The 26,499-nt window shown below is 44.9% G+C and overlaps 1 protein-coding gene across 5 annotated transcripts in view; it reads left to right on the top strand.

Moving 5' to 3' along the window:
• Window positions 1–18,664, top strand: part of HIVEP3 (HIVEP zinc finger 3) — a 239,699-nt gene extending 221,035 nt beyond the window's left edge. For all 5 annotated transcript variants that reach the window (XM_060275721.1, XM_035120904.2, XM_035120894.2 and 2 more), the window contains 3 exons: window positions 1,145–1,243; window positions 8,148–9,229; window positions 9,864–18,664. In XM_060275721.1, the coding sequence (XP_060131704.1) occupies window positions 1,145–1,243; window positions 8,148–9,229; window positions 9,864–10,730 (2,048 nt within the window). In that variant the 3' untranslated portion in view covers window positions 10,731–18,664. The remainder of the gene's footprint in view (window positions 1–1,144; window positions 1,244–8,147; window positions 9,230–9,863) is intronic.
• Window positions 18,665–26,499: the final 7,835 nt, after the last annotated feature.

The following is a 26,499-nucleotide window of genomic DNA, read 5'->3' as shown; positions in this document are numbered from 1 at the left end:
TGTGGTCACCCTCTGGCCCAGAGTGGATGAGAAATGGTGGGGGCAGCAGCACCTCTGCCCTCTGTTTTTTCACCAGTCGTTCTCCTGACTGGCATTCAGCCAACAGCAGTGGTATTGAGACGGGTGAGTGCTTTTTGGAGTGGGGGCAACACTTGAGGGCATCTTGCTTGAGGGGACCTTTGGCACATTTAGCTAGTATGCCACCAAACTCTGGTTTGCCGTTATGTCAGAACTTGGGAGGGGGGCAGGCACAGATGATGCAAAGTGTGCAAGGATGCAAGGACAAGCCAGGCACAAGTAAGGCTTGTATATACTAACATGAGTCTTAAATGAAAAGTGGAGTAGCCTATCTGAGCTGAGATTGTTTCCTTCTTAATATCTGTTGCTTGACTCTTTAGCCTTTATTTTCCCTCTGAATTCTTCTCTCCCCTCCCCCTCAAAAAATAAATATACTGCTTGACATAGCACGTAGCTAACTATGGAATTTGCTACCATGAAATGTAACGATGGTCACCAATGTGGATGGCTTTAAAAAGGGATTCGGGTAATTAATAGAGGATAAGTCAATGGTGCTTAGTCATAAAGACTACAGAATTACCTCTGGTACCAGTTACTGAGGGAGCATCATTAGGAGGGTGCTGTTGTGCTCATGTTCTGCTTGTGGGGACATCTTTTGGCTGCTGCGGAAACAGAATTCTGGACTAGATGGGGCTTGGGCCTGATCCAGCAGGGCTCTGCTTATGGCCTCATGTTCTCAACTGAACTGCTACTGAATGGCCAGCTTGGTTGCTTGATCTCCAGCAAGGAGGCCTTGCCTTTTGTTTGACAGTGCACGATTGCTGTCTATGCTCTGGCGAATCTGGAGAGAAAGATGGGCCATGCATCAGCGTTCCTTTCCTACATTGCAAAGCACAGTGCCCGCTTGCTTTTCTGCGTTGCATGACAGCTAGCTATCGTGAAGCTCGTGCCTTAATCTTCCCATGGAAGCAAACGACTAACCTTACGCTCAGTCTGCTGAGAGAGTAATGAGTGGTTTGTGGGGCACCTGCCTCCAGTTCTGGCAAAATAATGCAGAGAATGTCACTGGCTCCTGTGCAGAAAGGAAGCCCGTGTTGACAAACGTGTATGTTCTGTTTTGTTTCAGGGAATCTGACTAAACATATGAAGTCAAAAGCCCACAGCAAAAAATGTCAGGAGATGGGTGTGTTGGTGTCTTCGCTGGTGGAGCAAGAAGCAGATGAAGGTAGAGCTCATACTGATTCATTCATTCATTTCTTGCTGTCTGCATATCGTATGCCTGATGCCAGTTAGATCTGGATTCGAATTAATTCATCTATTTCTTTTATCATCACATTTTTATCCCACTGTTCCTCCAAGGAGCTCGAGGTGGCACCTATACTTCTCCCCCCTCTCCCATTTTATTCTCACAAACAACCCTGTGAGGCAGCTTAGGCTGAAAGACAGTAACTGGCCCAAGGTCACCCAGCACTTAAAACCCCAATTAAACACGTAGTCGGGGGCAAGGCAGAGCAGAAGACATAGGCTCTGTCTGCACTATATATTTAAATCACTATGATACCACTTTCAACAGTCATGGCATCCCCCAAAGAATTCTGGAAACTAAACCACTCTGGGAATTTTAAATCTGTGAGGGGAACAGAGGTCTTCTAACAACTCTTCAGCGCTCTTAACAGATTGCTCTTCCCAGGATTCTTTGGGGGAAAGCCATGATTGGTTAAAGTGGCATGATACTGCTTTAAATATTTAGTGCAGATGGGGCCACATAGAAGCTGCCTTCTCCTCACAGCCCCCCCCATCTTTTGGCCGCCCTAGATTGCTCCAGGTGGAGCTCATCCAACCTGGGGTGATCTAGGGCTGCTTCAACCTGGCCTGACCGAATCCCAGGTTGGCCCAATTTGATTTGTGACCTGGCTGGATCTGGTGAACAGATATACAGAAACACACACACACATGTGCACATGTGCTGTGTTCCATATTTCACTGTGTGTTTGAATGTATCTGAAGATTTACAGAATGCCATCCATTTGACCAGTAAAAGAGTACCCTACAATTTCCCCAGCCGTACTTGTTTCAAAGGTATCGTCTTACATTTCCAGTGATCAGTGTAAACCAGTCTAGCATCCACTAGAGAATTTATTACTACCTCATGTTACTTTCTGGGGATGAAATCTGGTATAAAATTAAGAAGTCAAGCAAGAGGACCAAGTTACACATAAATGTTCCCGTTATAAAATTATTTACGAGTCATCTTTCAGCCCCCAAAGGAGCCCAAGGTAATGTAACAATTTAAAAACCTTTAACCTAAAAACAACAGCCTTTATTGCTTAGCCAAAGGCCATCATCAGTCATACAACAGTATAGCAAAAAAATGTGGAACTACTCAAAATTGGATTAAAACCCACCAATAGTTTTATCCATTGCAATATATAATCTCCAATATATTTTATGAGATGTAAAACTATAGTACTCATTGCACACACACACACACACACACACACACAGAACCGCATGAGAAAAACAATTTCATGACAAACAAATGAGGGTGGGGGCACAGACAAACAGATGGAACAGAATTGATTTACATTTAAAATCATTCAAAGGTCAGAGAGAGCAAATCAAGTTTTAATGATCCAATGAAAACTAAGAAGGATGATGCCGGTCTAACTTTAAAATGGAGGTGGGGGTGAAGTTTCATACTTGGGAGTGCTGTCATTTATTTATTCATTTCATTGCACTTACACTTCGCTTTTCCTCCAGAAAGTACACCGTCCTCTTCCTCTCCATTTTGTCCTCAGAACAACCCTGCAAAGTAGGTTCGGCTGAGAGGCTGTGACTGACTCAAGGTCACCCAATGAGCTTCAGGAGTGAGCAGGGATTTGAACACAGAAAAGACTTTTTTTTTTTCCATTCTATGAAAAAGCGGCTATTATTTGCCTGCCTACTCCCCAGCACTTGCGACGATGGGCAGTGCTGATGAGTGTGGAGTTTAGGAAAGCTGGATTTTTGAGGGAGGCTGTGCTCAGCATGGCAACCTGCTCTAAGTACCATGAATAAGCTTCGGAGAGTCATTATCCAGATGACTGTGCTGTGCAGCTGAACTGAGCACGGAGCAGCAGAGGGCGTGGCCTCCCACTAGTGACCCAACTAACCTAGCTATGGGGCCATGTAGTCCGCCAGCTGGATGGCATTTGCTCTATAAAATCTGTCTGCTTCCAGCATTCCACAGAAAGCAGTCTGGTGAACCGCCTTTTCACCACCCTGCCAAGTAGATGGTATCACTCTGGGCCAAACGGCATCATACGAAATAGATATTATTGCTGGTTGATGTTTCTGCATCACTGCTAAATAGCAGCTGCGGTGGTGGTGGTGGTAACAGGATTAGGACTGCGGCACACGAGATGGTAAGGGGGGGCATTTCCTTACTGCCATGCAGCCGCAAAGAGAACCTTGCCACTTCGCCAGAAGCTACTGTTTTTATCACATGCTGTTGGAGCTTCCTTATGCAAAAAGCAGCGGAAGAGCAGTCACTGGGACTGCTGCATGAGGGAAAGGGTTAACAGATCTCCCTGTGCATTGCAGCAGTCCCATGGGCATAGTCAGGGGAGGCAGGAGGCAGCTATCACCCCGAATCAAGTAAATCAATAAAAATACTTAACTAACTGAGGTTCTGCCTCCCTAATATGAAGCCTGCCCCTCCCCCCATAAATCCTGGCTATGCTCATGAGCAGTCCCATTCTGGATTGGACCCCCTGCTCCCCGATGGCTGGTATTCATGGGGAAGAAAGTTATCCATGGCTAATGGCCACAGTGGCCGGGCTCTCCCTTCACAGCTGGGGGCAGCCGTGCTTCCGAATACCAGTTGCTGGAGAGCACAGGAGGGGAGAGTGCTCTGGTGCTTGAACCCCGCTTGCGAGTTTCTGGTTGGCCATTGTGAGAGCAGGATGCTGGCGTAAGTGGGCCATTGGCCTGATTCAGCAGGGGTTTTTTATGACACCTGAACTCAAAACTCGCTATACTGAATGTTCTTATGCTCTTACGTTAACGAAAGAAACCCAGGGGTGGAGCAAGGTGGGTGTGGTGGGGGTGGACCGCCCCGGGTGTCATCTCCGAGGGGTGACATTTGGCACTCCCGCCTCCCGCAAGCTGTTGGGGGCAGTTGGGGAGTTGCAGCGTTTTGACAGCCCTGCGCTCCCAGGCTTCTGGAGGAGGCACACAGGCAGGGAGAGGATGGGAAGGAGTCATGCGAGCAAACATGCAGAGGGTGGCGGGAAGGAGAGAAGCAAAAGTTCCCTCAAACGTGGACTCAAACCCTGGAATCCCAGAAAAAGCTCAACAATTTTGGCCACCCCTCCCCTTAAAAAAGCTCAACAACTCCTGGCAATGGCAATGACAACTAGATTTCAATGGGGGGGGAGGGGGACAAGAAATTTTCCATACCGGGTACCACCTGACCTTGCTATGCCACTGAAGAAACCACCACCACCAGTTCCCATGTTGGGGGCATTGTCTAGACTCATCCTAAAACAGTGAGGTGGAGAGGGAGGGCTACTGTCTGTCTGCCCTGCTTGCGGATTTCACTGGGGCATCTGTCTGGCTGTGAGATGCTGAACTGGAACTGGGCCTTTGGCCTGACCCATCCGAGTTTGCCCTGTGCCTTTATGAACTTACAGCCTTAAGACAGCAGACATTCCTCCCAGTAGCATATGAATTATCTGAAGAAGTGTGCATGCACACGAAAGCTCATACCAATGACAAACTTAGTTGGTCTCTAAGGTGCTACTGGAAGGAATTATTATTTTTTGTTTCAACTACGGCAGGCCAACACAGCTACCTACCTGTAACTAGAACAGCAGACATTGTGATTTTCGCTTGCTTGTCACGGTACAGCTTTCCTTCTTTGAAATCCAGGCTTTCCTTTACCCCTTTCTCTCTCTCTCTTTTGCTGCTTTACATCATGACAAAAAGAAAACGTTCCACATTCGGAATAGATGGTGCTTTGCCAGAGTTTTACCCTGGGGAGGAAAAAACGTGCAAAAGAAAAAAAAACGGGGGGGGGGGGAAGGATTGAGTCCAGTATCGTGTCAGTCACAAGGGAGATGCATTCATGCTGGTGTCAGCCAGCGGACATCTGCTCCAGTGTCAGATTGCTGGAGGAGTTGCGGAGCCTGCTAACTTACTCAGAATAACTGATTAGCTTTGAGAGCCCCTCGAAAAGTGTTCGCTGCTCTTAGCCTGACTTCTTTCTGAGACTGAACCGCAAACCTGTCGGGGGTGGCACAGGCCAAGCGACCACATCCCCATTTCACATAATCTTAGAAACTGTAGACGTCTTGCCCGACCCCCCTTGCAATGCAGGAATCTAAACTAAAGCATCCACGACAGATGGATTTCAGCTTTGGTTTGGTCCTCATTTATTTTTGGTCCCAGTCATGTTGAAAACCCACCAGTGCTGCTCCAACACACAGTACCAGATTTACGTATAAGTTAAACAAGCTATAGTTTAGGGCCCCACTATCTTGGCCCCCCCCCAAATTTAAAGGTCCATAAATTACCATTATCATATATTGAACACAAAAAACAGTGACAATTTGTTGTTGACAAAGGACAGCTGGACATATAAAGAGACCCATTATCTTCCGTAGCTTAGGGCCTCATCAAACCTAAATCCGGCCCTGACGACACAGGAGAGATTTTGTGGGTCTTGCTCTCAATGACTTAGTCCCTCCCATCATTTCCCACATCCCCACTCGGCTAATGGTGACACATTGCAAGTGGCGCAGTTTGTCACCGCCTCAGCAATTATTCGAGGCTTCAAGCCAATAGGGCATTTGCTCTGCTTGCAAAAGGGGGGGGCATGCTCAGGGGAGCATGAAGGCATCTGCTTTCTTTAAAAATAGGCAGGGATTAACACTTTGCAGAGCCCCCACCACAATTCTACCTCGTGCACTTAGAAAGGCTGTGTGGCTGGAGTGAACCCTAAGCGGCAGCCTGAGGTCCCCCATTCCCTTTTTCCAAAGATTCTGTCCAGGGGACGTTCTTAGTCTGCAGGCACCTGCAGAGCTCCACCATGAGAGCTGACCTCAACTCTGTGGCAGGAATCCGCTGGTATTCAGAATGGAATCCTCCCTGGTCTGTTGATGTTGGCTGCACCCCCTGTCCACTGGAATGTGTTTAGCTGTCTGGGCTTTGCCGCTTTATGCAACAAGACATGTAATTTTAGAATTACAACTCACTCGCACACTAAACTCATTCCCACTTTTGGCTGAAAGGCTCTCATGCTTGTACCAAACCAGCCTGCCCACGAAGAAGTTTAAAAATGGGAGAGAAAAGGGCAGAGCTGGCCAGATCAATCTATTTCCTCTTCATGCCAATTTCACTGGTCTTCATGAGTCCAGAGCATCACTTTCTGCACTAATCTCTTACTTTTCATAATGTGAAAAATTTCATTCAACATGACTTTAAAGAAAGTCTATTGAACATAGGTCTTAAAGGATGTGACCCTCAAATATGTAATTTATCATAAAGAACATATTTCTAAGGGTGTTTTATCCTAAAACATGCAATCTTTAAATGCCCTTTCATATGTTTTTAAGCCGGGAACAATATTTCAAAATTTAGGCAGATGCGAAACCCAAAGAATAACTACATTCTGATCTGAGTAAGCCACCCAGGAGGTGAAAATTAAGTCAGGACACATTCATGCTGTACATTTTAAGCCCTCTTAGACAACTGTAGCAGCCATGGAGAGTCATGGGAACTGTAGTTTGCTAAAGGTGCTGGGAGTGGTAAGTCTGTGAGGCCAGCACCTTCCACAAACTACGTTTCCCAGGATTCTCCATGACTGTTAAGGTGGCAAAAGAGGGCTTTAAACGTATGGGGCAGGTGTGACCCCAGTTCACTTTCAAATGTGCACTGAATAAATGTCTCCTGCATCCCTAACGCTACAGCGTGCCTAACGAGGCTGTCCAATCAACCTGGGGAAATCGCATCACTGCTTCCTGTATTTTGCTGCCTGCTGAATAAATTGCAATGGGAAGCTTGTTTATAGACTCTTAAATGAGATGTTGGTCCATTTAATCTGTTTCTTGTAGTACATAAAAGGCCATTTTATATCCCCCTTGTCTCCCATCTTGAAGTGTCTCCTATCTGATAAAGCTGAAACCATTCCCACCCAGCAGCTTTGTTCACTGTTATTCTAATAGTGCCTCTCTGTGGAAGAGTAACACCCAGAGTAATGATGATGGGAGCATAAATCATCCATCTGTCACCCAGATGAATAAGCATCCATGACAGTCAGTGAAAAAACGAATGAATAACAACATAATATGGGGTGGGTGGGGGAATCCACTGAGAAGTTTTCCTGCACTACGCTTTTTTATTTTATTTTTATGAATGCAAGCGGCTTAGAACTCAGTGGGGTTCCTGTGCCATTTTCTTTTGTTTCCAAGTGGCTCACACTGAAAGACTCCCCAGCATGTTTCTCTTTTTCCTCTGCCAAACCAGAATGCTGAATCATTTTGATGGATTGCCGTCCAGCCTCTGTTTAAACGCTTCCAGGGAAGGAGAGCCCACTGCCTCCCAAGGCATTCTGTTATTTAGTTATTTTATTTATTTCCTAAAATCTACTTGATTGTAAAAATAAAAAAGGCAAAGCAGTTTATAAAAAGAATTACAAAGTACAATTATAAGTTAAAAAAACAACAACAGTTAAAATATTCCCTCCCCCCATAAAATAATTTTTTTTGCAATAAACTAAAAACAGATTAAAACGCAGGTCAGCATTCGAGATATCCAGATAGGATATCTAAATAAAAATGTTTTTAGCGGACACTGGAAAGGCTCAGTTGAAGGTACCTGCCTGATATCAATAAGCAGGGAGTTCCAGAGTTTAGGTGTTGCCACACTATAAAAGAGCGGTTTCTATGCTCAATCCAAACACTCTCATACAGCTGTGGTGCCTGGTGCTTCTGAGCCACTGTGCTTGGTTATAAAACAAAATTTAACCAAATGACAAAGAAGCAATCTTGAGGACTTTTGAACTTATGCAAGATTTTTTCAAGAAGGGTGATTTTGCTATATTCTGCATGATCTAATGCAGTATCTCTCCCCCCCCCCGTCCCCCTTAGGAACCAGTGAAGATCTCTTCCAAGATTCAGAAGGGCAGGAGGGATCTGAGCCACTTGAAGAACACCAGTTTTCAGACTTGGGAGAATCTGACGATGACAATGATGATGAGGAAGAGGAGGAGGAAGAAGAGGAAGATGAGGAGGAAAGCCAAGAGGAGCCACCAGTGAAGCTTTCAGAAATGAAGAACATCTCCCTCCCAGGACATTCTCCAAGAGGTTCTCAGTCCACCCAGGAGAAAGGCACCAGGACAGCATTGTCCATCTTGGAAGATATTGTCTCCACTAGCAAGCGTGCTGTTCAGCGTCACCAGACCACCTCCTCGGGGCCAGAAACGAAATGGTCGGCTGACAGTACTGAAGTTGCCGTCTGCCACAGCTTCTTGAGACTCCACCGGCCGGTTTTGACCTCCAGTGGACCCATGGCTTCTGCTGAGAAGGAACCCGTTACAAAGCCACAGATGCTCTTAGCGATGGACTTGTCAATCTCCAAAGACACCTCTCGTAGGAGGAAGGGGTCTCCAAGCAAGGACTCTGGCTTTGGCAGTGGTGGCAACAACAACCGTTCCATGTTGGCTAGGAAGCACCTGTTAACCAAAAATGAAATGTCTCCGAAAAGGTTTTCGACAGCAGGAGAAACACCTTCTCTGAGGAGCTTCTCTCCAGCGAGGGGGAGGTCTTCTAGTCACCGAATGTCTCCGAGGAGAGAGGCGTTTCCCCTCCGCAGTCTGTCACCGAGACTCGAGCTCTCGCCCAGCAGGTACATATCTCCAAAAAGAGAGCTGTCGTCGCGAATGTACCTCCCGCCAGAGAGAGGCGTGTCTCCTGTGAGACATTTGTCTTTGAGCAGGGATGTCTCTTCAGCCAGATTCTTTTCCCTGAAGAAGATGTTGTCCCAGAGCTATTCAGAGCCGCCTTCGAGGTACCCATCCCCAGGAAGAGAGGACTTGCCTTCTCATGGCCAGTCGGCAGCGGATGAAAAAGTTCAACGCCTGGGTAAAACTCTGCATGGGATCTCGTCTTCAGTGCCTCTACCTCACAGGTCCCTCGGCAAGAATACAGGACTGTATGAAGAACCTAAACTGGTAAGTTCTTCGGTGTTGGTCTTCCAAGCAGTGAGTCTGGACCCACAAATCTAAGGAGGGTTACAGCTGTGAGACCGCCACTGTTTACTCGTGTGTGTGTGTGTGTGTGTGTGTGTGTTGGAAGGGGAGAGTGTCTTTTAAAATAAGAAGACAATGAGGGAAGGATAGCCAAATGTAATGGAGAGCAGAGGTCCTTTATCTTTGTCCTCCCTTTATCTTTGTGTCCCCCCCCCCCCAATTAAAGCTTCAATTAAAAAGTCAGTTTATATGTCTTCTCACTGCAAGAAGTGAAGTTACAGGGAACCAGGCAGAGGGCATTCTCGGTAGTGCACCCGCCCTGTAGTGGCGCCCTCCCATCAGATGTCAAGGAAATAAACCACTATCTGTCTTTTAGAAGACATCTGAAGGCAGCCCTGTATAGGGAAGTTTTTAATATTGGATGTTTTACCATGCTTAACATGTTTAATTTGTTGGAAGCCACCCAGAGTGGCTGGAGCAACCCAGTCAGATGGACAGCATATAAATAACATATCATCACCATCATCATAGACAGTAGTGAGCTAGATTGACCAGTGCTTGGACTCCATATAATGCAACTTCCCTGGTTCCTAATATGTACCTCCTGTCATTACAGAAGACAGAATCCAGGAGCCCAGCGAGTTCACCGGGCGTCACTCAGCATCACTGCGTCAGGCCTTTGCAATCGCCCCACGACACACACGCCCATGCCCCAAGCCGGGTGGAAGACTACATCTTTAGCCACCTCCCATTGCACTCCCAGCAGCTACCCCGGAGCCCCTTCCCCATGATCCCAATCGGGGGCATCCAGATGGTCCAGGCAAGGCCTAGCGGCCATCCCAGCTTGGGGCATGGATCAGTGATGTCGCTGCAAGCCAGCTACTTCGCCCCCAGCGGTGACACCTCTGAATCGAGCCAAGCGAAAGATCCCGGCAAAGTGGCCCGAGGCACCCGAGAAGCTCGCTCCTCATCAGCAACCCCACCGCTTCATAGCAGCAGCTGCTTGCAAGGGACAACAAGGACTAGCGAGCCTCAGCAGAAGCCGGCCGAGGAGGAACACAGGGTGAATGCAAGCACCAAACCCGATGGCCCGGAGTGGGGAAGCCGTAGGCCCAGCAGAGACGGTTCCTGCCCGGAGGATGAGCCCTCACTGCAGCCTTCGGCCAGCAGGGAAGGCATCCCGTGGGAGAAGGGGAAGAAACCACGTAGCAGCTCAAGCACCTCCTTGGAACCCCCCTGCACTTTGATCTCGGACTTCCCCACCCAGACACTGGACAGGAGCAGCAGCGCTGGCTGCCTGCTGGAGCCCTTGTCTTCGAGCCCCTCCTCCTGCCAGCCTCCCACCAGGAGAAGGAACCTCTCTGGGGAGCCAGCTGCTCCCACCACAGGGGTACAGAGGAGGAGGAGGAGGAGCCCACCCTTGGAGCAAGTCAGCTTCAGCCTACTGCAAAGGCAAGTGGATCACAATACAGGAAGTGCTTAAGCCCTCCCTCCCAGCTTTTGACCCCGGCTTCCCCGTAAGATCAACAAACCTTTGTCAGTGTGATTGGTTTTCGAATAATCATTGCTAAAGGAAAAAAACGAAACGACCCAACGCTCTAGCATACGACCAAACCCACGGAGACTGTTCCTGGTTCTCTCTCTCTTTCTCTTTCTCTCTTTCTCTCTCTCTCTGTTTCAGTCTGCTATTATTTCCATCGTAATTGTGTGCCTTTTTCTAGACTTTCTTTCATTTGCGTGTGTGTGTGTGTTTTGGTTGTTGCTTGAAACGCACCGACAAATTGAAGCTATGAATCTATTGTTATTGTTTTATTTTGTTGGAAAGGGGCTTATTCTTAGACGGTGTCTCCATTCCCCACTATGAGGTCTTGGCTCAAGCACATGCAGACATGTGGAAAGAGTTGAGAAGAATTTCCAATGGATGCACTGAAAGGCCTTTTTTATTTTATTTTAAGGAAAACAAACACCTCTTCAAAGAGATTGGCTGAATTTCTTTCTAGTGGAGGGGGAAAACCACCACCTCTCTCATGTACAGACAGGTACAACCTGCCCCGCCCCACAACAACCGTACCCCTTATTTATTACTTGCTTTATTTAATATGTGGCAAAGTGTTTTATAATTATTCCTTTTATTATTTGCATTACTCTGGTTGCCTCTAAATGTGCTTTAAGGACAGATGCGACTGCTTTAATCTGGAAGAAGAAGAAGAAGAAGAAGAAGAAGAAGAAGAAGAAGAAGAAGAAGAAGAAGAAGAAGAAGAAGAAGAAGAAGAAGAAGAAGAAGAAGAAGAAGAAGAAGAAGAAGGGAGGAATGTTTACCCTCCGATTGTAACTGAAACTAGCACTTGTTTTCTATGGGGAGGCCATGATGGTGATAAAAGGTAATCTCTCCAAAACAAAGAAAGAATCTCAGAATGTGCCTCCCCCATACAAATTACCCCCCAAGCACTTTTTTTAAAAAAAGGGACACGCACATAAGCAAAAGGTCCCTCTACCCCACCCCACAAAGGGAAATAAAAGAGAGAAATTGCAAGAAAATAGGAATATATTGAATGTAAAAATAAAAAATAATGTTCTGGGAATGGTAGATCTTTGCTTTCTGACCACCATTCTTGCTTTAATACTGACATTCCGTGACCTGGCTGCTGCTTTAACTGATACGCACAATCTCCAAGGGGTGCCTTTTGCCAGCCGCTAGAATGGTAGGGGCTTGGCTGTCATCCCTGTGGATCCTGCCCTTTGGAAATCTGCTCTCTGGTTAGAGTTTTTTTTTTTTTTTGCTTTTAATCCCCCCGCTCCCAATGAAAGTTTTGGGGGGAGGAAACACCTTCTCTTATCACACATTTGGACATTGTAAGCAAAAAATAGAAATGAGTTGCTTACTGATCTGGACTACAACTCCCATCAGCCCCAGCCACCATGGCTAATGGCCAAGAGTGATGGGAGTTGGAGTCCAGCAACATTTGGAGTGCCACAGATTTCCCACCCAGCCCAGAAATCAAGGCTGGGTTCATTCTTGCCTTGATATCACCCTGAACCATATTTGCATTCCTAGTTCTGCTACTGGTCCTAGATGTGCCCTATGTCTATCAGATCAGCCATGTGTTCAATTGCATAGAGCCCACAAAGAAGAAATTAAGGGTTTTTATTTTTTCCATACTGTTATCTCCGCCCCTCCCCATTTAATGGAATAACTACAAACATTAGTCTACATTATGCAGTAGATCTTTTAGGCTATACATTCCTATACAAAAAGGTCCCAGTGAATTCCCATTGAGCTGTTTGCATTTCAAATCAATAGGTTGCAACAGATGGTGTTTTAGCAAAGGGGCAGAAGAATGCAGTGGCTCCAATGGCTAACCAACCTGGTGTCACTTATAGAAAGATCGGGGCCAGAGCCATATAGGTCTTTTAATAGCATTTAATAGCAAATGTTTGCTCTAATCGAGAGCAAGCTCGCTTATTTGGGGAATCCCTTGCTCTGGATGGAGTCTGTACACACAGTTTTTGAAATTAACTAGGCGAAATGAATCAGTTCCACAAATATTTAACCAATGGACCAGTCCTTTCTGAGATGTTCCCGTTTATTATGTGCATGCTCCAAACAACATTGTCCTGAACAATATTTTTATTTTAAGCAGGCATGGAAAGCCGTGAACTGTTGCCAGTGCATAGCTGAATAACATGGAATGGATGGGGGGTTGAGTTGACTAATCTTTTGCGATGTATCATTTCATTTTTGTGTTGTATTGAATAGTTTTGGTGGAGCTCTTTTGATTCTCTTTGGTCGAATTGATGTTGTGACTGAAATGATGTGAAGGTGACCAAACTGACGCTGGAATTTCCCTGGAAAACTCCGTTCACAGCGGACAGTGTTCTGTTTTGTTTCCCCCTTGGTTTACTTCTGCTTCCAATACCTCTTTCAGTGCTAAGATCTGGAAAGATCTTGCTTACAGAGTCTGCACTGGCGTCCGGTACCTAACCCGAGACTTTATTGAAGGTCCAATACAATCCCCTTTGTCAACAGGTCATGGGGATGAACATCAATCACCAAGTATAAGTCTGGCTCCAATGGAGATTGGTAACATGGTTCTGATACCTTCAAAAGATTCAGAATGGCACCCATCAACTTAATGGAATGAGCAAAGCCTGGACCAGAACTTTCGGTGGTCATTGTTGAAAAGCCGCACCTTGTCCCTGCCATGACTTTGAATTCCGGGTGGTTGATTTCCCCCTCATTCTCCCCCTCCCTTCCTCTCCTTTAACCAGCTAGTCATGCAGCTCTTTTAGGACCAAATGGTTTTCGGTATTGAGCCTTCACTGGCCATTTGCTCTTCAATTATCCATTCACGCTCTGGCTTTGTTTTGAGGCTAGATCAAATGCAACCTGGTGCTCAGTTTTCAGCCTTTGGATTGAACTCTGCTTTGGGCGCATTGGGCAGGATCTGTTCCGATGACATCTGCAAGCAACCCGGAGCTAATAACAATAATAACCTTCTGGGTATGTTTACCTATTGCTCTCAAACCTTTCTTAATCCTCTGTGAGGCAAGCACTGCAAATGTAAATAGTGTCATCTTGGGGGGGGGGGCATTTGCATCTGGGGTAGAAAGAGCAGGACAGCACAGGACCCCAATGCTGTTTGAATAGGCTGGCAGACAAGACGCCATGCAAAGCTCTGTAGCTTTGGATGGCAACATCCACTGCAGAGGACTCTACTTGAACTCTTCCTTTCATTTTTCTGGTTGGGATCTGTGAAGTGCCTAGATCCTGAGTATTTATGCGAGTGTATCTGCCAGCAGCAACCTTTTGCCCTTCTATAACATCACTCCAGCGTTGGCTGGACCTAGAAGAAACCATGCCACAATGGGTGGCAGTTGTGAATGCAGAAATTGACCTTTTTTTGCCAGGGTAGCTTTTGCATTTCCATAGAAATTGAAGCCACAGTTGGCTGAGGTCTCACACTGCAAATAAGCTTTGTGATGCAAGCAAATGAATGGATGCAACAAACTCCTTCCACCCATCGTTCCCAACCAGCAAGTCTCCTGAATATCTCTGGGGCATTTCCTGGTGGCCTATCCAACTGCACTGGCTGGCCAGGTGGAGCTGGCTCTCCTTAGGACAAGATGCTAAACAAACTAAGGGCTCAAACTGCAAGGTGCTGAGCACTCAAGGCAGACCTAGCAAAGCCTTAAGAATGTGCTTCGCCTCGAGCACTTAACTTGCCCCACTGAAGGTAAAGTTCTGAGCCCATCACAAAGTCGCTGTGTGGTTCCCCCGGTGGGGTGTTATAACAGAAGCCTGCAGAGACGGCCATGTGTCAAATCTGTTGCTAGACCTGACAGGTCCTGGCATTCATTATTTTGCTGTTGTTGAAAGGTTTATTTTTCAGAGATCAGATTTTAATCTCTCTTCCCCCCCCCCTCGGCAAACCACCCTTCCCAAAGCTGCAATCCTATATGCACTTTCTTGGGAGTAAATCTCACCCAGCATAGTGATATTTACTTCAGAGTAAGCGGGTAAAGTATTGGGCTGCACTTTCCATAGGTTACTTCTGCAATTGCTTTCTATTTTGATCTAGCTTTCCATAGTTAAAGAACAAGAAAGAAAAGAAAAACCCTTGTAAAACTTTTTTTTTTTGCAAATTCTGGGTACTGTTATTCCTTGGCTTAGTCAGACCTTCCTTAGTTATTATTACTGGCTGAGAAAAGACCTCTATATTTTGGTTACTTGAGCATCTCTCCTTTTTTTATCCCCTTTCAGCCCAAAGAGACAAAGAAAATTATTTTGAAATGTTGATGGCATCCGTGAGAGTTGATTCCTTTATTTTTTTATTTTTGGAGCACTTTATTCCTAGATTTATAATCTGTGAAGGACTTTTCCTTTATATTTAAGCACCTTCCTGGTTTTCCAGTGTTCTGAGAATCAGTAATTAATTACTTCTTTCACGATGTAACCCTATGCATGTTTGCTTAGAAGTAAATTCCACAGTGCTCATTGGAACTTACTCCCAGGTAAGCATGCATAGGATTAGTAGCAGAAAGCCATTTGGAGTGTCAGTTTCAGGCCAGAGTTTCAAAACAGTTGGTCACCTACCTAGCAATCTGGATTAAACTGAAATTGACTTCAGAAAGTGGCCCATCTTGGGTATAATATCACACCACGGTTTGCTCTAACTGCAGCTTAAAGTGCAGTACCATTCACGGTTGCTCTGAGAGTATGGGAATGCAGCCTCAGGCACCACACATGATTTGTGTTCCAGATGTACAGGAAAACATGGTTTGTGGGATTGAAATTTTCCCTTCCCTTTCCCTGAGAATTCATAGCCATTACCCGCCGAACAGCAGGCTCTTGACAAGAGGCCCAAGCTATGGTTTGTTGATGAAGAAATAAAAACAAAGTTTGCCCACCCTCTCAAACAATACTTTCAGATCTTAGTGTGGAAGCCATTAGCAAACCATTGTTTCTTGGATGGCATGGGTTCAGACATCTTGAAAAACCATGGTTTGCTGGTAATTCTGAATAATCTCTATGGGGCATCCAAGGGATTTAAAATCTGCAGGTGTTGAATAGTCCACTAGCCAGTACAGTTAAAGCCATTGTGTGTAAGCCAAATGAATCCCTTGGCTATGGTATCCACAAGGCTCTGATAAATGCCTTGCATAGGCAAACTCGGCCCTCCAGATGTTTTGAGACTACAATTCCCATCATCCCTGACCACTGGTCCTGTTAGCCAGGGATGATGGGAGTTGTAGTCCCAAAACATCTGAAGGGCCGAGTTTGCCTATGCCTGGCTTGGACTTTCCCAAGGGTAAATCATGGCTGCCCCATTCACTTCAGTGATGGGCCAATACTCCATCCATCAACCATTCTATGTTCTATCTATGGCAACTTCTGCTGACCTGTGATTCCAAGGGCAGTTTTATGACTCAATCTAATTTTATTTTAGACTGAACCCCCTCCCCCCACCCTTTATATTTAAGATGATAGTCTTCAAAAATGAGAAACCTCAAGGAACATAGAAAGCTGCCTTATACTAAGTCAAACAGGTCCATCTAGCTCAGTACTGTCTTCCTAGGGTTTCAGGTGGGGGACAACTCCCAGCCATACCTGGAAAAGTTGAGGATTGAATTTGGGACCTTCAGCATTCAAAGCAGATACTTTCCCACTGAGTTATGGACTTCCCCAAAGAGAGCACATTTGCTGTTTATATTTGTGATTGGCTCTCAAGACTTTTACATTATTATCAGTGCTATCTTTCTAGAAAGAGAGGTGCCAGAACTCACCTTGTTCTCTTGTAATGGCAATGGTGCCTACCTTGAGAGGTGTCGGAACTGAGTTTTGGCAAGTTCTGGCTGAAGAAAAGCCCTGAATAATAATAATATTACAGTCGTACATTGGAAGTCGAACGGAATCTGTTCTGGATGTCCGTTCGACTTCCAAAACATTTGGAAACCCAAGCACAGTTTCTGATTGGCTGCAGGAAGCTCCTGCAGCCAATTGAAAGCCGTGGAAGCCCCGTCGGACATTCGGGTTCCAAAGAACGTTTGCAAACCGGAAGACTCACTTTGCAGCGTTCGAAAGCCAAAACGTCCAAGAGTACCAAGGCATTTGGGATCGGAGGTACAACTGTAAGAAAGGTACAACTGTAAGAAATAACACAATAACAGAACCAAATGGAAATCCCCACTACATTTGAGATGAAATTGCCCAGATATTGTAAATGAATCAAATTTTTTACTGGAAAAGACCGTGACAGGAACCACAATATATCCCAGGAAAAGTGACTCAACCGATTTGGCCTCTGCACTCTTTTACCTTGAGAGCGACCTTTTCCATCTCCCTGATATGCCCTCACTCATGGAAGTCAGCCCAGTGATTCTTCCTAGGTGAGAACCTCTTGTTTTTCTGTGTCTGGCTTTGCCAACTTTGGCCATCATTTTTAAATAAATAAAAATAAAATGGCAAGTCAATTGGCTTTTAAAAAGCATTCAAGCAATATGTTCTTGATACCGACAAACCATTTATGAGCTAAGCATGAAGCATTGTGATCTACGATCTCTTCTACAATCTCTTCCCCCCTCCCCAATGTTTTCCTCACTTTTATTCCCAACCCCTAACATACACTTGATTTTTATTGTCTGTGTTCCTTATGGATTTTTTGCCCTCCTGTTATTGCACAGTATTTGTGAATTTTAAAAGGTAAAATGTTTTTAAATAAATACCAAATTTGGGTCCTAACGATGACATAAAACAAGTTTTCATTATTGAGATATTATGGCACTTACGCTCACTTTAGTAAATGTAATGTAAAATATTAATAATATTGATGATGTGTACGCAAATTTAATATACATGGTCTCATGTAAGATAAATATTTGCCTTTTTTCTAAAAGGTGTATGTATTCTGTAAGTGGAATAGTCTTTAGAAAGTTTCTATATGTTCTTTAAAAAAAAATGGCAATACATTCCAAAAAAGGTACTGTAAATATGTACAGACTCAGAGTACAGTGTAATTTGGTAGTTTTGCCTGTAATTTTATTTTAAATTCAGTTTCTACACTTGCATCTTGCAATGTCTGTATGGTTATAAGAGTGCAAAGCAAAAAAAAATGCAGGTGAAAAGCACAGAACATAATGTTAAGAAAAAAAATAGAAAAAAAATACTCAGCATTTGATGTTTGTGAACTTTATTGTAAATGACATCTGTACTGTGAATGAAAAGAAAAGTTTTTACACGTATATTGCCTTTACTACAGTTCAGATTGTCTATTCAGTCTGAGCCTATTTTTTAAAAAAACAGCACGTTGGAATAAATTTTAAAATCCCAACATATCACTAGCAGCCTCTCTGTGGTCATTTATTTGCCTGAATGATTTAGGGGGTGTTTCCTGGTTTCAGGTATCTGCAGAAACACTGCAGAGTTTCATTGGCATCCAACACACTCATCCCATAAGCACAAGGATTTGCACAATACCGGTAGAACTTTGCACCCTCTCCAAATCTATTACAGTACAGTGGATTGGAGGGGCAGAACAGATTTAGGGGCTGCATGAGAAAAGAAGGAGGGTGGAAGTTTGATCGCATACAGGTTGCAGGTCCCACTTCTCATAAATTCATACTTTGTGCTTGTTCCTCAACCCGGAGACCCATATTTATACTTTGCATGGTGAACTTTTAGGATTTATTTCAAGTCCCACCAATGGGGGTGTGAAGATCACTTCCCCCCTTGGATGAAATGAATGCTGCTGACTTTCCACATGGGGGAGCTCTGTGCATATTTCAAGTCTGCACAGCCAACAACTCCAATGAATTATCTTTATCTTCCAGTTCCTCCTTCCAGAATTCACAGACTTCTCTCTGGAAAGAAAACAGGGAGAGAGGTTTGCAGATTATTTTGCTGAAGCTCAGAGCATCCTGGAGCTGTGGGATGATTGGTAATCGTTCTGCTTCTTGGGGATGAAACCGAAGCAGTTCCATCTTCAGTTTCACCTTAAAATTTGGGAGGGAGGGTGGTTATATGATCAGAGATGCTAACCAGGATATTTGTGTTTCAGGCTTGCAAAGAGCTGGTGGTTCCTTTTTCTGAGATGCAAATGGGAATGGCAAATTACATTCAAGGGCACCCCAGTGCATCAGAGCAATGCAATCCCAACAACACGAGTGCTAGGGATGTGAGCCAGACTGTTACACACCACCCCAGTCTTCAGAAGAGGTGCCAGATTTCAGGGTTTCCGGGAAGTCCCCAGCGGAGGCTAGTGTCTTTATGAAATCATATTCTTCTTTGGCGATCACTCGTAGCTGAGTCAGATTGACTTCCATAAACACGGAGGCCAGTTCTGGATCCACACGTTCTTCCACAGTGGGGTCATAGGTTTCTGGGCGGGAGCTGATCACGGTGAGGGTTTGCCAAGCGTGCCTTCCTCTTAGGATGTTTCTCCCTTTTGTCCTGAGTTCGAGTGTATTCAAAGCCCACGACACCTTTGGTAAAGGCTGTTCTCCAATTGGAGCGCTCGCAGGAAAGTGTTTCCCAGTTGTTGGGTGTTTATACTACATTTTTTAAAACTTGCCTAAGACAGTCTTTAAACCTCTTTTGTTGACCACCAGCATTACACTTACCATTTTAAAGTTCAGAATAGAGTAGTTGCTGTGGGAGACGCTAATCAGGCATCCACACAACATGACCAGTCCAACGAAGTTGAAGTTGAAGAATCATTGCTTCAACACTGGTGATCTTTGCTTCTTCCAGTACAGTGGTATTAGTTCACCTGTCTTCCCAAGTGATGTGTAAAAATTTTCGGAGACACCGTTGAGTTGGAGATGGCGTTTATAAGTGGTCCACGTTTCACAAGCATACAGTAAGGTTGGTAGTACAATCACTTTGTAAACAAGCATTTTGGTTTCCCTGCAAATGTCCCGGTCCTCAAACACTCTGCACTTCAATCGGGAGAAAGCCACACTCGCAGAACTCGGCATAGCTGCCAAGTTTTCCCTTTTCTCGTGAGGAAGCCTATTCAGCATAAGGGAATTTCCCTTCAAAAAAGGGAGAACTTGGCAGCTATGGAACCCGGGATGGTGGATTTCGGCATCAATGTTGGCCCTTGTGGAATATGGTGTGTTGACATATATATACACTTGGAAATCTGCAATGGAGGGTTTGCAGAACATTATACCCCATGAGTTTGTATTCCATAGCTTCAGCAAGCTTGGGTCCAAAGTTTCTTTAGATCCCAGTCTCATAGTGCAGCCTCCTCCAGCCAGCACCATATGCAGTTCTGCTTCGTTCTCCTCCTTCCCAGCACATCTTTTGCAAAACACAAACAAACCCAAGCATCCCGTAAAATGATACTTCTCCCTGTCAACCCCCCCCCAGGTATGTTCAGGATGGCAGGAGAGGATACATTGTTTAATAATATCCTTCCTAACTTGTGCTAGCAAGTTCCTTAGCAGAGTTACATTCACCTTTTTAGATGCACAGCAGATAGCTGGTGGCAGGCTCGTGTGAGCCTCTTACTATTATACAATTCATTCTGTCTCAGATTGAATTGTACATTCCTAGTAAGTTCCCTTGAATCCCTCTTAAAGAATAAAGACGCCACAATGTTATTTAAAGTCAATAAAAGAAGTTTACTTACATCAGTTCACAGTTGGATTCCTGAAGGCAGACTTAGTTACAAATCCATATGTACATGTGGATCTACCCCATATGGGGGAATAATCCCAGTGCTTCTGCTAGCTGAGAGCCAGCAGAGCAGTCCTAGCTAAAAGCTGATCAAACGAAGAAGGAAGTCAAAAAGAGGGAAGGGTACTGTGTGACTCGTACTTTTGTTACCTGGACAGGTTAGGTCACACCCACCTTCTATCACATGCAAAAGGAAGGGTGCTCCAGCCAGTAGAAACAGGAAGTTCCGACTGGCTGGACCAAACATTCCCTCACATGTCTTCTCTAGCATTACAAGGAATGTTGTACCTTACTACCTCTAATGTATCACATCCTACATCTCTCTCTCTCTCTCTCTCTCTCTCTCTCTCTCTCTCTCTCACACACACACACACACACACACACACCATCACCTTGGCAACTTCTATTTTGCACAGACCTGAGCACCTTCTTCAATGTGTAGCTGCCTGGGTATTGTTTCATAAGGGCCTGCATTTAACCAACCCAGCCAGGCTACCATAGTTTTCATAAACTAAACCCAAGAATTTCCTTTGGCACATTTCAGGAGTACTTCTGCAGCCTGTATTTCCCCCCTCAATATCCTACATATTAGCTAGATTCTGACATTAATTTATTTCTTCAGTTTAGGGGAGGTCTCCCCCTGCCACACTGTTCATAACAATACATTTGTAGACACAAGCAGGTTTTGAATGGGGAAAGGTCCTCTGTGCAGCCTGCCTCAAACATGCATAGCCTGTTTCTCCATCCCTCCATCATCCACGAAGCTTCCCTGCATCTCGATGTCCCACTGACATCTGATGCAACTCAGCATCTTATTCCCACCGGGAATGGGGCTGAGAGTGCAAGTTCCAGAATCTCTGGTGGGATCACCCTTGTGCGCTTTGTGGATAGGGGGGAAAAATCAGATGCTGTCACTCATGTGTGCCCATCTCTGACTTGCAAAAGTGTGACCTGTTGTGGTCCTGGAAGTCCTGGACCACAAGCGGAATAAAGTTGTCACAGCAAATTTAAAACAACCATTTGGGTCATTCTTGGGAGTTGTAGCTCTGTCTGTTGGTGCCATCTGCTGGGCCACTTTGGTCACAGCAACTCATTTTTAAAAAAGTATTGTGGACTAGAGTTGAGACAAAATCTCTCCAACGAGTAGATTTGGCTTGAATGTCAGAGGTTGCCAAGGGGGAGGAAAACCTGTACTTCCTGAGATGCTCTTGAATCCCTCCCGAAAAATATTGACAGTTTGGAGGCGCCCTAATCTGAGCAGTAGTTTGCCTTTAATATCTAAGGAAATGAGCAATTGCTGGCCTCCTTAGCCCATTCTCTTGCCTCAAGAGGGTGCTGCCTAGCAGCAGTTTCAGATCCCTTTGCAGCACGAATGAGCATCTGATAACCCTTTGCAGAGTCAGCTGCTGCAGAATCCAACAGCAGGATACATAATACTTCCACTGCCACCTACAAGACTGGAAATCATTAATCAACCAGAGTGACAAGTACCAAGAAGTGCTTGGCAATGAAATGCTTTAGAAGGACATTGTGTCTGGGTTTAATCTGAGCCAGGATTGTTTTGGTTTTTTGTTTGTTTGTTTTATTACGTATTTTGTATTCTCATTTTGTAATTTTTTTTCCTGTTGTGAATTGCCCTGGGATCTTTGGATGAAGGGTGGTATACAAATTAAATAAATAACTCCATCCTCATCTCTGCCTCCTCTACCCCAGGCGTACTACCCGTTGGCACGGCAACCCTAGCACAGCCATGGGGAAGGAGGACATAGGGTGGTGTATGAAGGGGTGTGGCCACAATGGGCCACAGCGGTGGCAGTGTTCCCCACCCCCCTAAGTGGCTAAGTGTCCCAGCTCAACCCGGGTGTGCTTCTTGCAAGCTTCAACCCAGCAAGAGATGGCTACAAATAATTGCAAGGACTCTCTGGGACTTGCTGCCCTCCCCAATGACATCACCAAGGGCTACCCTTAGGTTTCACAAAGCTAAGGTTTCCAGAGTGGTTTCACAACCAACCCCTTTCCCCCAGGAACTTTGGAAATTATAGCTCTGCGAGGGGAATAGGGGGTCTCCTAACAACTCCCAGCATCCTCAACAAATGACAGCTTCCAGAATTCTTTGGGGAAGTCATGTGTTTTTAAAGTGGTATGGGCATAGCTGCCAAGTCTCCCACCAAAAAATGCGGGATCAGCAGCGGCGCGGCACTGGAAGTCGCTTCTACGCATGTCCAGATATGGGCATGTATGGGCATCGGAAATCGGGCGGCGCCAGCATCCAAAATGGAGCCTCCCTGGCAGGTAAGAAATCCGGGGGATTTACGGGATTTTTTTCAATCCGGGCTGCCAGCAGGAAACTGCTTAAAATACGGGGGTTTCCCGCAAAAAACGGGAGACTTGGCAGCTATGGGTATGGCACTGCTGTGATTGTTTAGTTCAGAGATCCCATTTATGATTCAGTTCCCATTTATATTGGCTAAGTGCAGTGCTATTTTTTCTAGAAAAAGAGATGCTGAAACTCACCATGAACAACTGACTCCCTTGTTCTCTTATAATGGCAATGGCGTCCACCTGAGAGGTGCCGGAGAGGTAGGGGGGAAAGCCCCAGAAAAGTGCATTTCCTCTAAGTTAATATTTCAGCTCTGCTGAAGTTTCTTTTTCGTGGAAATGGCGTGCTCGGGGGCTTCTTTTGGGGGACACCATGGCTGTCAAAGTGCTTTAAATGGATGGTGTGGATTTGGCCTATGATAATCCTCCAGTGAGGTCACACTTGCCTGGAAGATCTCACCCTAGGCTGACCTGCGATGGTATGTTTGGCTTGTTGGGTTTCCTCTCCGCTGCTTAAAATCCATCTACCTGTGGCGCATTACCTGTATGTTTGCTTTCATCACGTTTTTCAGGCAAGTGGCTCCCTGGCTCCCTTTTCCCTTTTAGGGGAAGAAAAGAGCAGCAGGGTTTGAAGCAGTCGGCTCATTCTGCATGAGTTCCTCAGCTCAATGGAGTCTCTGACAGCGATACCGCCAAACCTCTGAGGTCCAGGAGGAAGCTGAAACGCATACTGTGGACGTGACTCACTGCCAGCCAATCAGAGCCTTCCTTTCGGTCTCCTCGCCGGCGCCTTAAAAGGCTGCTGCCTGGTGTCAACATGCCAACGTGGGAATTCATAGGAAAGGAAAGACCTTCATGCCAACAGAGCCCTTTGTGTGTGTGGTGGCAGCAATGGTAGGGAACACCTGCTGGCAATAGGCACAGCCAGGCAACAATGTCTCCATGTATAGCTTCAATACCTAAGGTGTCATTAGCTTCAAAATTAAGACTAATATAACAGAAAATAATATTTAGAGTTTGTTGGCACCTTTTACAGTTGTATAAAAAGGGGGGTTAGCCAAGATAGGTCGGCGCTGGAGATGCGGCAAGGACAATGCCTCTCTGAAACACATGTTTGTACAGTGTTCTTAACAGGTTTTGGGAGAAAGTGCTGGACTGTGTAACTATGAGTGTGCAGAAAAAGTTAAATCTTTCAGCGGAGAATATTTTCTTGAACTATATACCCGCAGTATGGAAATTATCAACGGGACAATGGAAATGGATTTTCCGTGCCCTAATGGTGGCCAAAAGATTGATATTGAGGAATTGGAAAAATAAAGATATGGTACCCTTCAATTAATCGACTGATGATATGACATCACTGGTAATTTATGAACAGACTGCTTACAGGCGCAGACTCTGTATGGATAAATAAAATAACATTTGGAATGAGTTTATACAAATTGTAGTAGAGTATTAACATTTACATAAGCACCAGGGCAATAGCACTATACCAATTTATAGAATAATGTATGGGAATATTGTATATCACTTTTTTATATTTTCACTTTCGTGTGTATCTTCGTTGTTGTTTTTCCCTCCCTCTCACTTTTCTTTCATTCTTTTCTGAGTCACTTTATTTCTTCTAACTGAAATCACCTTAATAAAATATATTTTTTAAAAAATGTAGAGCAGCCATGCCCTATACAGTATTCTACTTTGCAGAAGATAGTCCTCCATTTGAAATGGTGTTGAGCCAAAAAAAATAAAATAAAAATGTCCTGTGTCCATCTGTCCCTCGTCCATCTTTTTTAAAAAACAAAAATATTCAAGTGTATTTATCCGAAACAAAACGAAGCAATGCAATGTAAAACACAAAAAGGAGGGAAAACCCCTACAACAATAGGACCAGTGCAAGATACAGGAAGCATCATGTCCTCCTCAAAGAACAAAGTTCAGAGTTCCAGAGTTCATGTTACATAAAGTTACTAAATGTTCATAACTGCCATTGTTGCGTGTTTTCGTAAAACCTTGCTGGATGCATAGTCCTGCCAGGTGGCATGAAATAATTGTGGTTTCTCTTTCCCTTGTGTGACCAGATTTTATCAGTAATTTTCTGTGCATGTGAATTGCTTGCATGCCATTAACAAGGTTGCCAGCGCCCCCAACACTGAGGCACACATAACTGTGCCTGGACAGTCTAGGAGATAGGGAAGACAAGTGAGGGAAACAATGACATTATTTTTAATGTGGAACATGCTGGACTCCAGAACGTCATCGTAAGTGGTTCTTTCCTAGCATCTGTTCAAGTCCCTTTCAGAAGATGAACAGCCTGCTCTTTATAATCCTGAAACCCTCTTGCAAGAAGGACAACAGGACAGCATCATCTCTATACTGCAGCAGTAAAATTGGCCTCTTCCACAGATAGACTGGACTATAAGAAGTACTAGATAAGATGGTAAAAATATTTTTGTGTGCGTGCATATACCTAAAAGAGTGTTTCCTTGCCTATGGACCACCCTAGGCATTAAGATCAGCAACGAAGGTCTTCTTGGTGGTTCTGCCACTCTCCAAAATTTGAGGGGCAGAAGCTCATGAGAGGGTCTTCTTGGTGATGGCCCATATTGCGGACACTATCTCTTTGCGATTTCTGTCTGTAGCTGAAGATGAACCTCTTTTCCCTGCCCCTTGAAAACTGAAGAGCATGTTTTGATATTCTCCCTGTACGGAGTGTTGATATTGGGCTTATGGGTGAGTTTGTTATGGGCGAATTTACTCACAACTAACAGCAAAGAGATTGGTCTGAAATTACTTGGGTCTGTCTTATCACCTTTTTAGATATCGAGACCACAACCCCTTCATTCCTTTGTCAAAGGGCCATAGCTCAGTGGTAGAGTAAATGCTTTGCATGAAGAAGACCCCGGGTTGACTTATCTGACATTTCTAGGTAGGGCCGGGAGAGACCGCTGCCTGTCTGGAGAGTTGCTTCCAGTCAGTGTAGGCAATACACAGCTATATGGACAACAGTCTGAGTGGGTTTAAGCAACTTCCTATGTTCTTTCCAGTCATCCTGTGAACAATGGGCTAATAATTCAGACAACCACCTGGCACACGACTTCAAAAGCTCTGGTGAAATAACACCTGCCCTCACAAATGTTGGACTTTTGGTGTTATGACAGATAGAGTTAGGGACATCCAGATTCCCAGATTATCCCTGTATCTTTATGTACCTTTAAAACCCTAAATGGCCTCAGCCCAGTATACCTGAAGGAGCGTCTCCACCCCCATCATTCAGCCCGGACACTGAGGTCCAGCGCCGAGGGCCTTCTGGTGGTTCCCTCTCTGCGAGAAGCAAAGTTACAGGGAACCAGGCAGAGGGCCTTCTCGGTAGTGGCGCCTACCCTGTGGAATGCCCTCCCAGCAGATGTCAAGGAAATCAGCAACTATCTGACTTTTAGAAGACATCTGAAGGCAGCCCTATTTAGGGAAGTTTTTAATGTTTGATGTGTTATTGTATTTTTTAATATTCTGTTGGGAGCTACCCAGGGTGGCTGGGGAAACCCAGCCAGATGGGTGGGGTAATAGTTGTTGTTGTTGTTGTTGTTGTTGTTGTTGTTGTTGTTGTTGTTGTTGTTATTATTATTATTATTATTATTATTATTATTATTATTATTATTTTCTATGCTCTGTCTCTCTGTCTCTCTGATGTTTAGATTGATGCTCTCTGGTTGTAACCCTGTTGGAGCTATCCCCTGAGAACAAAGGAGCAAGCAGG

This window comes from Zootoca vivipara, chromosome 6 (assembly GCF_963506605.1).
Source record: "Zootoca vivipara chromosome 6, rZooViv1.1, whole genome shotgun sequence".
Lineage (NCBI taxonomy): Eukaryota > Metazoa > Chordata > Lepidosauria > Squamata > Lacertidae > Zootoca > Zootoca vivipara.
This window is presented reverse-complemented; position numbering and strand designations above follow the sequence as displayed.